Here is an 11,918-nt window from a genome sequence, read left to right on the forward strand (position 1 = left end):
ATTATTAGGCCCAAACTTCGGATGTATAACAACCTGTTCGGGGAGGTCATTAAATTCTAAGAACAGGTTCGCACGAACCGGTGTGAACCGGCTGAATCCCACCACTGGTTCTAACTGTCTATGTGTTTTTTTTCAAACCTCTAAGTCATAAAATTGAATATTGGAAGATGGTTTATTTGACTTCTCATTTTATATGTTCAAAACAAATTTTAAAAAATGTATTCTATCCAGGTATTTACAACTGGGTAATATCTGGCTTCATTTTATGTATATATTTAATTTAGGATAACTGTTCATTATTTTGTGATATGTTTTTTGAAATAATTGATTTGTCCAAAAATTGGCTACTTTGTATGCAGTTAAACAGTAAAATGAGAATTTTGTTGTATCTGTTATATATATCACAAACCTTGAAAATCACAGGGAGAAGAGTCAGCTCCACCATCTCGATCAACTTCTTCACATACTCGCTCTTCTGATGAGCCCCATGTGGGGAGATATCGTCTTCTAAAGACAATAGGAAAAGGAAATTTTGCAAAAGTGAAACTAGCAAAACATCTTCCAACAGGAAAAGAGGTAAGAAAATGTAGGTAAATGAAATAGGAATACAGTCAGTGTATACATGTTTAGAAGATCTTGACTTAAGTTGCATTAGTGGATCAGGTAAAAAGAAGGAGCAGTTAAACTACTTATTTGACAGAATGAATCCATAAAAATGTAAAATGTATAGTTTTTACTTTAATGAAGCACTGAAACTTAAGTAATTTTTAATTAGTATATTATATAACACTGTATGAAATGAAATGTAAATAAATTCCTAATGAAATTTGTTTTGTATTAAAGGTGCAATTAATATTTTGTTTATACATAAATATTTAAAAATGGCTGGAATGCAGTATTAACTGAACAGCATTGATGATTAATTTTTTTTTTGTCAACTCTGGTTAAAAGAATAAAGTAATGATTAAATGGAACTAATTACACAATGCATTTTAACCATCTTTTATAACCCAGTAATTTAAAAATAGTATCATACAGAGGATCTAGTATATTAAAACAATATTGAATATTTAAATCTGCAAATCACATGATAACCACAACCAATATAAAGTGTAGTGGAATGTATAACAACTACATTTTGACATTGTTTGGTATTTTGTAGATAGTGTAATACCATTGAAAATTGATCCCTTTTGAGAAGATTGTGTAATAGCCCTTTCCAGTGCTAATTATTCATACCCTCAGATCACAAAAATGTGTTTAGATCAGGGATTTAGCATTTCCAAGATGTGAATATCCCTTATACTTAATGGTATTGGAAAACAAAGAAATATGGATTAAATTGGGATACCAGCCATGGTAAGGAGAGTATGGCATCGTGTAACAGGTGAGAATCTATGAACAACAAAGTTAGTGGCATAAGCAGCCCACATGCCCAAGACAACAGTGTGCAACATAGTCAAGGAAGATCTCCATTTAGAATAGCAACACAAGCCCAGTCTCAATGAAGTTAACAATGAGGATATCATTGCTATTTGCTGATGCCATTGCAAAGTAGTCCTTCTGTTCAATTGGTACATCATCTGTGTAAGTGGCCAACTTCTCAGAGGGACCTTTCCTTCAATATTCGAGCTTTGTCTAATGAGCAAAGCTCAGTTCTCCACTGGGCTTAACTATTGGTGCAACATGTCTACAACTGTTGTCCATTCCCATAGTTACATCCTGCTCAAATGCTCTATAACATCGAGGCTATACCATCCAAACTCAAGGTCAGGCATTGCATGACTTATACGTGAGTATCAACCGTTATAGGCAGTGACATGTCTGAAACACTTCAGTAAATGGACCCTACCCTCATTTATCACACCCTTAAATGTCAGGAGGTGTTATTAGTTTAGCCACTACCATAGCTATTTGTGGTTTTAGCATAAACCTCTTACCCATAGATTCTCAGTCAGCATCAAGCTGAGATGTCTTAAACCTTCACTATGCAGTGGAGTGGAATTGTTCAAGGACCCCTACACTGAGAAGTGTTAAGTTCCTGTCTTTTTGTTGCAGAGTAGTGAGTTACCAGTGGTAGGTCACCCATCAACTCTGTATGCCCCCAGGCTTCTTTGTGACCCATGGTTGTTTTCCTGGTAGTATTCCTCACAGCCTGGAAAACTCAACTTCATCTTCATTAGCCAGTGATCACTGTCTCACCTGTTAGCAAAACAGCCCCTGCTGGTTGACCTTGTTCACCAGTGGCACCTTCAGCCTCTCAGCTGATCACAGGTGTCATTGAATAGTGGGGACTGAACTATTCTTATAAGTAAATGTGTCGAGGTCCTGTAGAGAGCCCTCCTCCATTCAGTCCTGGACTTGCCAGCCTATCTTCAGCTAAATAACAGAATGGGAACCTGATTGGCTGTTGCACAAGATTTCACAACTTCACCGTCCTGGGTCTGGGACCACAGCAAAAAGAGATCACAGCATTGGGAAAAGTCTGATGTCCAAGAGAAGACTTGTCCTACACCAACAACCCTCTTTGACAGCCATTGCTTGTCAGCACCTATCTCATCTTCCTGGTTATAAGTCCTTTACTCATAGAAAATGCCATTTACTTGAATTAGGAATAATGCAAGAGATCAGAAAAACAGACACTCCATGAAATCTTATGATCATGGCACCAAGATTTCTCTTTTTTACTTATTATGTGTGGTATTCTCAAACTTGTTGATTTTCAATCAAATAATTGGATAAAAACAAATGAGTAACAGGAGGCTTGCCAGAAAAAGGTTTACAGAGAAAAATCTGAATTCTTTTAACCTCGACTGAGCTTGAAGCAGTGAAAGATTCATTATTCACCTACAAACACAATTAACCTTATGAGTACAGATGTGATACTTTATTACATGTCATGAATTTTACAGTGTTACATTCAAAATTTAATTAAACAACTTCATTATCAATATATATTAATAAACTTGGCAAGAAAACATAGTTCATAATTCAAACTTTTATGATGTTTAAGTTTTAACTTCTTAATTTCAAAAAGAAGTATTTAAAGAGTTTTTAGTCTTCATTTTTACGTGTAAAGTGACACATCTCAGCCTTAATTTCTCCACTTCAGAATTTTCTAACTTCAAAAATAGGCCACTACAGTTTTCACCCAACTAAAAACATGTATTATACATAATTACAAGCAAGAATCTAAAATTTGAACCTTCTACCTTCTTCATTTGCTGAGTTATCAATAAATTTGTTAAATCCACTAGGAAAGCTCAACCCTCTCTCTGATTTTTGCTAACCAACTTGACATTGCTGACAGACATGTTTATAAAGAGTGGATTCTCCAGTACATAAATCTCACAATTCTTTGTTCAGCTTTAGGATAAAAAATTGTTGTTTGATTTTTTGGATCATATTTGCTACTATACAATAACAGAAATTTTTAAAATTATTTTCAGCTTAATTAGGAAGCCATATAAATTAACTATAATTTAACTTTTGGGACATTCAATTCCAGTTATCAATATATATTTTTATGTTCTACACTGCATATCTGAAAGTTACATTAATTCTTTTTGGACACCTAAATGTATAAGGCTCAATGAGGCTTAGGGAAAAATGGCATAGATTTGTACTCAAGTTCATGTAGCGAGTACTACAAATCCTTGTTTTTTATGTATATATATTATGTATAGTCATATATTCTTCAACAAAAGTAAATATAATGTGAAAATTATAAACTTCTCAGCTTAGCCTAACAAAACTTCAGAAAATAAAACATTTATTTTTTTGTAGACATGAGAATTACTGCTCCAGTGGGTACAAAGTACTGTAGTAAATCTTAAAGTAAAACAAATATGAGTTGAGTTGAAACAGTTAAGATAAGTAATTTGAAACTTTATGAACAATACTCTTGTCAGTTTAGATGAAATAATAGTATTACCCATTTTATTTCATATTTTTCTATTGTACATTGATAATTTTTCTACAGACCTGAGAATCAAGCATGCTGTTAGTGTTAGGATAGAGAAAATAAGAAATAAAATTCTATAAGGAAAAATGCGATATTCATTTAGAAGGCTCTTGCATAACCTCTAATGAAATACGAGAACTTTAAGATGAAAAGAAGTATTTTGTTTCCTTAGCATGAAAATCATCAGTCTGAGTGAACTCAGCCTGACTCGGTAGAGGTGTTGAAAATTTACAAACGAAATCATTAGTAGAAATACTTTATTGAAAAATTTAATTTTTTATGTAAAACAGAATTTTAATCTTACTAAAATCTTGCAAAATGTTATGAAGATACACCTAGTAAATTCAGAGTTGTAGCTTGTATATGTCACAGTTCTAAGGTTGGTTGAATCAACCAATTTCATACTTTTATCATTGAAGTATAAAAGCAAGTGTAGTTCCTGGTATCTTTACTCAGTGTGAGAGCTCTTAGTGTGTCCAAAGCAAATTAATATCTGCAACAATCTCAAATCACCTTAATCTAGACTGAGAAAACATGCCATTATAGATTAAAAACATCATCATTCTTCTCGGTGCACAGGATGTGGTGAGACATCATTTTAATATAACCTACTCTGCTTCTTTATTTGTAATCATAGTTCCTTAAGTGTTTATTCAATGTTGAATTCAGTGTACAAAATATTGCTTCCTTTTGAACATTTATGTGATAAAATGTAATATTTTAAATTTGAATTTTATTTTGAATTTCATATATATATTTTTTACTTCAATAAAGTTACTGTTGAAATCTCTACTAAATTTTGTGATTATTAGGTTTGGTCAATATTTAGTTATGTACTACAATTGTAGTTCAATTGCAAACATGTCTAGTGATGTATGTGGTTTATTTTCTATAGTTATTGAAAAAACTCATGGGATAGAATTTTGAGTTGACGTTAAATGACTTCTAATAAATTGTCGGTGAATATAGTTTTAAGCCATTTATATCAGAACAAGAAAAAGCTGTGCCCATATAAAATACTGTTGTATAAGGTTTGAAACATTTTGTTTTATATATTTAAGAAGAAAAGTATGTGTTATAGTTAAAAATTAAATTACATCATTTATTTACAGGTTGCAGTTAAAATAGTTGACAAGACCCAACTAAACCCATCCAGTTTGCAAAAGGTAGTTAGATATTTTATACGTGATTGATAATATGTGAGAGAAAAAAGCATTGAATCACCTCATATTTAATGGAATATATCTACACAATATTTGTTTGAAAATATGTGCATATGTAAAATAAGTCTGTGATGCATGTAGGTTACACATGTTATGGCTTTTTATGATTTTGTGTATTATATTGCTAGTTAAATTGATAAGAACTAAATGTCCAAGTGTGGGAGGAAAGATTTAAAGAAATCTTTGATAACACTTAGTTATTCTTTCTGAAAAAAAGTTAAGCATTATATAATAAAATTTTGTATTTTTTTGTTTTCATGAATTGAGAAACAGATTTCTTCAATAATGAAAATCTTTAGACAAATATAACTGTTATTTGACCGTATTAGGAATTCTGAGCTCTTGTACTTAACTGAAAGATTTAATTTGAATTTTAAAAAAAGTAAAGTAGTTGTTCTTTTAGTATATTTTTCAAAACAATTCTTTTATTAAGCTGCAGGATTTTTTAATAACCACTTAGGAATGGCTTAAAGTCATGGATAGAAAAAGTTAAATTCATAATGGAAAAAAGTTTTCCAATACGATAGGTTACCTTTTCTCACATAATAGCTATCCTTAATTTGTGCTTCCTTCTATATGTGCAATTTTCACTCGCCACTAGCATTAAGGCTCTCATGTAACATCACATGATGTAGTATGCAAATGAGCATGTGACAATCTTCCACCAATAGGAGTGTGACACACCCTCCTAACATAGCTAAATACCAGTCATACAAGTTTTTTGTTCATTACATTGCATTTTTGTGCTGACTAACTTTTTGACAACTTTACATTTGTTGTCATTCTTCTTGTGGAAAGTTTTTCTTTATTTTTCCACATTATGAACTTGCAGTTCAATGTAACAATACTGCTTTTGGTATGGATCCTACCACAACTGATCTTACCAGACTTAACACTACTGTGGCTTCATGTTTCACAATTTTGGGCTGAGGAGGTTTTGGCCTTGGCTACAACAGGAATTGGAGTCTTATATGCAGCCTGTAACATCTCCTGAGCTGTGGTCAGATCTTTCATTTCCAGGGGAATCTATTCCTGAGAATGAAGACTTGGACAGCCTTTTTCCACTTATTGCTTTTGTAGGTCCTTCTCAGTCTACTTTGCTGGATCTCCCTCATCCTTCTTTGGCTTTTCTCGACATGATCTCTCAGGTTTGTTACCTTTTGTTCCTTACCCCTGTTTCATATGATCCTTCCCCCTCCCTTCTTCATTCTGGCCCAACATGTAATTATTTAGTTTTTCTCTCTCTCCCCAGATATACAAGTCCATGCTGATCAGTTTTTTCCCAACTGCATACTGGTGCCACCATTCCTAGACTCTCACATTTGGCAGACACACATGCTTTGGTTTACCATAGGACTGAGTTTCCTTTCCTTGGTTCTCAGACCTTGGAATCACTGATTCAGGCATGGGGCTCTGATTCTTCTGCTACCCTTCATTTTTCCCCTACCCAGTTCTCTTGCCTTTGTCTTACCATAATGATTCTTCTGTGTTACCTTTCATCTCTTCTCTGAAACTATCTACTGTTCCCCTGAGGAATTTTTGGTGTTTACACATTTCCTTCTTTTTTTCCATATTGGCATTTTTATCTTCTTCAGCTTTGTCCCTCCATACATGGTTGATTTGTTGTTGATATTTTCTTAATAGGTCCACCTTTTTGTCAAGTGGGCATTTGTCTGCTTCTTATTTGCATGACCTTTGTCTGGCTCTTTTTCTGTGCCATTCTGTTTTTGGAGATGTCTGTGATACTTCAGAGACTCATGTGGAGGTGGCATGCCAATATTCCTCCATTTCTTCTCTTGTTTCTCATTTTTTTCAACCTCCTCTTATTCCTATTTCTTGACCTCCAGCTTCTTCTCCTCTCCCAGTAACAACTTCCCATGTTTTAGCTACTTCTGATCTCCCATCGTCTCCTTTTCATATGTCAGTACCATCAGAGACTACCCCTTGAGTTCTTACCCAATGGGGGCATGGTTAGCCAGATTTTCTCATCCGTAGTGCCCTTTTGCTGCAAATTGTTGGGTTCTTCAGGTGTTGGTGGAATATATGATTCTTCGTTTTTACTACTCCTCCTCCATTATCTCCAGTTCCCATTTCTTTCCCTTCTCCTCAGGATTCACTTTTTTTACCAGTGTCTTTCCAAGGTGGTTTTGGATCTCTTGAAGAAGGACATTATCAAACAGGTGTTTCTCCATCTTCCTGGATTATATTCCTGCCTGTTTGTTGTCCCCAAGAAAATAGGATTGGTGTCCAGTTATCAATATCTAGAACTTTAATCGCTTCAATGACCTCTCTCATTTCACCATGGAGTCTTTTTTCAACCTCAGATGGTCATTCATTCCAGGGTTTTGAATGACCAAGGATGATGTGTCAAATGCTTACTTTCATATCTCTATTTCTCCTGTATCCATATGTTACCTTCTATTTATTCATGGGAGTTGCATGTTTTAGTTCAGTGCTCTACCATTCCATCTGAGGTTAGCTCCGTACGTCTTCTATCATCTAGGCAGAGTCATTGCCCATCATATTTATAACTTGGGACTGCTGTTTCTCCATTACATGAACGACTGAATCCTTTTGGCTCTTTCCTAGCAACCCTCTCATGACCATACCCATCTCCTCCTTCAGAAGGTGGCTCATTTTGGGTGGCTTATCAAATTTCAGATGTCACATCTCACCCACACTCAGTATCTTATTCATCTGACAGTGTTTTTCAACTCCTGCCTCAACAAGGTCCAGCCTTCTTCTCAGCACTTAAGAGTATTGGAGCACATGGTATCAAAAGCCAGGACTTCTCCTTCTCTTCCTGCACATGAGTTTGTTCTCTCTCTCTTTTGGGGACCTGGGCCTCCATGGAATCCCTCGTCCCTTGGGGTCAGGCACACATGCATTGTTTTCAGTGGGTATTGCATGATCAATGGAACCTTCCATCCTACAAGTCAACTTTGTCTGGTGGCTCGACAGAAATAATACCATGGCTGGCATTCCTCTTCCTTGGCCCAATCTTCATCTCTTTACAGATGCATCTCTGACAGGATGGGGGGCTTTTAGGATTCTCAGGAGACTTTCAATCATTAGACTGTAGTCATTATGACTCTACACATCAATTGTTTGGAAGTTCTGGCTGTTCATTGGGCACTGGATCCTTTCTTTCCTGAGGTATGGGAGTACCTTGGCATGATCCTTTCTGACAATTTGATTGTTGTCTCTTATATCAACCGTCGAGAGGGCAACTGGATTTTACAGATGGAGTGGTCTCTTGTTCCTCAGGTGTTCCAGTGGTTATGCTCCCAGCTGAGTATCCCCCCTTCTGGATGCCTTAGCCACCCTTATCAATATCTAACTACCTCCGTTCTGGTCTCCTGTTCCACATCTTTCAGCTTTTGCTGTGTATGCATTCAGTCAAGATTGGTCCAATCTTTATCTGTATGCCTACCCTCCTAACCATCTTTTTCTTGTGTCCTCTCTCTTATTTAAACCACTCCATATCAAGTTCTTCTCATCCTTCCATTCTGGCCATTACAGCCCTGGCTTTCACTTTTGAACCTTCTCCATGCTGATTCCTCTTCCCAATTTTTCCTCTAGCAACCTCATTTTTCCCTTGCTCCTCCAGCCATATCCACACTTCATCTTCCTATATGGATTTTGTCCAGTCCCTTACAAAATGCTCCAGACTCTCTGTGCATGTAGCCTTACTTATTTCTCATATTTGCTTGTTTACCATCATAATTTTTCTAATGCTGGTCTTTGCATTATGACTTCTTCCTTTCCCAGCCAAATATTCCCCATTTTTTCTGACTTTTTTAACTTGGCTCTTTGAAAATGTTTTAAACATTTCTACCATTGTTGACTAGAGAGCAGCTTTTCTTGCTTCTTATGTATTCCTTCCTTTCATGTGCTTTCTTCATCCACCCCATTAAGTTGTCCTACCAGCTTAGAATCTCAATGTTGCCCTTCATTCCTTTACCCTTCCTCCATTTGCACCAATTACCAGTTCCAAGCCACTGCGGTAGTGGACCATGGAGGCTTCCTTCTCAGTATGAACACTTCCACCCAGTTCAGAGAAGGGCGGTGGTGTTCTGTTGGTGTAGATAGGGAGTACTCTCCTCCTACCGAGGTCTGGAAGACAAATACTCGATTCCACATGCAGTTCACCCCTCCAGCTGGCTTTCCTCATCCTACCACCACCTGGATGTCAGTTCCTGGGTGGTCTAGTGTTGGATTGGTGTAGGGCCAGCCAACATAAGTCCTCACATGTGTGGTTGGTAGGTAGGTTCTTCTCCTACCAAACACCAGACAAAAAACCTGACACCACCTGGTTTTGAACTGGAGATGACTCACTACATTTGCATTTCCTCTTCTTACCATTGCCTGGATGTTGAGCTCTTGGGTGGCCTGGTGTTGATTGTGTACTGGGTATGCACATGTGCCCTGCCTGGGCTGTTGGAATGGAAGTTGCTTTTCCCTTCTGCTTCCTTTCTTGAGATGAAATTGGTTGGGACCCTCCTTCTACTATGGAACAGAAGACAAATATCTGATGTTGTATGGTGTTGAACTGGAGTTGATCCATCAAATATGTTTTGATGCACTCGCCACTCTACACCATTTTGCATATCTAACTACTGTTGGACTTGCATCTTTTCCACTTGAATTAGCAATACGTATCTTTACAGTGGGTGAAGAGTATACCTGGTACAAATGAGGTGAGGTCTTCCACAAGTGTGACCCTACATATTAGGGTATCACACTCCATGGGCTCTTCAGGTGTCTTCTGAGGAATACTCATCTAGTTAAATTTTGCACAAGTCTTCCACTGTTTCAGTGTGGGATTTTAGCTTTATGTGAGTGGAGCTAAGTTATTGTATTGCAAGTTAACATTTTCCAACTTTGAAAATGTATTTCTGATAAGATACCTCCACTCAAACTTCACACTCCCAATGCATCGTTTTTTGCCTAATCCTAATGTGGTGATTGAACACTACGGTATAGAGGGAGTCAGCTGTGCTAGATGGGTGTGTTGCACTCCTATTGGTGTAGGGTTGTCGCAAGCTTATTTGCATGCTATAACACAGCTATATCACATGTAGACATGTGATGTTAGGTGGGTATTCAAGGATAGTGGTGAGTGAAAATTGTACATACATAGGGCAGCACAAATTTAGGAAAGCTGTTATATGAGAGGAGTTAAATAGTTTTTGGAAATACATTTTCAGTGTTGGAAAATATTAACTTTTAGTGAGTGTATTAACAGATGTTCATTTTTCTTTAATAGCTGTTTAGAGAGGTTCGAATAATGAAGGTGCTTGACCATCCAAATATTGGTGAGTTTTATAAAGTGTCAAGTTAAAATTTTACAAGTATTTTTGTACAAATATGTGATGAATGAATGAAGACTGTTTTAAGTATTGAATATTTTATTGAAAATGTATTATGTAAATGTAATGTTGCTTAAAGTTTGTATCTCATTGTCATAGCACTATGTATGTTATATTGTAGCTAGGAATAAAGTTTTTCTCGCAAACTGGTCAAGAGAGTCCTTCTTAAAATCCAATCACTGCATTTAAAATGCAATCTGCACATTGCCAATGTGCATATGCTGTGAAACTGTAGTTTCAATAAAAGAATTGAATGTAAAACTTATAATTATGTAGTGATTTTAAACGTGCATCTTATACGATGCTGTAAAGACATTTATTTTCCTGTGACCATATACTTGTTCATTACTTTTACCATAACGTGTATATGGTCTGTTTTAGTAAGTAACCACAAAGGTAAAAGCTAGAAGTTTATAGTTTTCTTTCTAAGACTTGTTATGTTAATTAAAGGTATTTATCCAGACATTAAGTATATAGTTATAATTGTCTGTATCAGATATTAATATAAAATACATATAAATCTGTATTCAGTATTTAACAAATTACTGCTGATTAGACTTTTAAAATCACCGAGAAGTGGTCATGGGATTAGTGTAATTGCAATGCATTGTGTAAAGTTCTGTTCTTCAACTGGCTTGGGTTTTAGAAACACATTTATAATAATTCTGAACATTTTGTTAAAATTAACACTAATGAAATACAGATTTCTGCTTAAAGAAAAAACCCAACAACTTTATGTTGAGATGATAGATGGTCTATCTACCTATTCAATTTTAAAAGTATTAAGGTAACACTGTTCCAGTGCTTAAAACTTGTTGTTATGGATGTGGAGCAATATAAATTATACACCAGTTCACCATTATAATAATGTATAATGCATTTTGTACTTGAGAATTGTTCTATTTCTGTTTTCTTAACTTTTTTTTTCCAAAGCTTTATTATCATTTCTAATGCTCCTAGGATAGAAGGTAGATACTATTTTATTTAATACTTAACTCTCCCAACATGAGGTCAGTCAATTTGACCGGCTCACGTGACCTTTTGTACTCATTTAAAGTTGACATGAATTTAATCCTTTTAACTCTCTATATATTGGGTATATCATCATGAAATTTGGCAGTTTTTCAGTTAATATTACAAGTGTTTCACATACAAAAAGTCATATTTCTTAGTGAAGTATTTTTAATAAAATAAAATAAAGTTTTGTCCATTAATATATTGAGTATTTGTTTTGAATAGTCCGTGTGCAAAGTAATTTTCATAACAATATTAAAGATACTTTTCGTCATCTCAAAAATCTCAAATTTCCTTTGTGTAATCCCTAAAACCTCCTAAATACATTTCAAACGTTTTTTTTTT

The 11,918-nt window shown here is 35.4% G+C and overlaps 1 protein-coding gene across 2 annotated transcripts in view; it reads left to right on the top strand.

Annotated features, from left to right (window-relative positions):
* LOC106469606 (serine/threonine-protein kinase MARK1-like) overlaps positions 1-11,918 on the top strand; it is an 83,838-nt gene that overhangs the window by 23,415 nt on the left and 48,505 nt on the right. For both annotated transcript variants that reach the window (XM_022398183.1, XM_013930109.2), the window contains exons 3-5: positions 424-576; positions 5,077-5,130; positions 10,457-10,505. In XM_022398183.1, the coding sequence (XP_022253891.1) occupies positions 424-576; positions 5,077-5,130; positions 10,457-10,505 (256 nt within the window). The remainder of the gene's footprint in view (positions 1-423; positions 577-5,076; positions 5,131-10,456; positions 10,506-11,918) is intronic.

Source organism: Limulus polyphemus, unplaced genomic scaffold (assembly GCF_000517525.1).
Source record: "Limulus polyphemus unplaced genomic scaffold, Limulus_polyphemus-2.1.2 Scaffold3568, whole genome shotgun sequence".
Classification (NCBI taxonomy): Eukaryota; Metazoa; Arthropoda; class Merostomata; order Xiphosura; family Limulidae; genus Limulus; species Limulus polyphemus.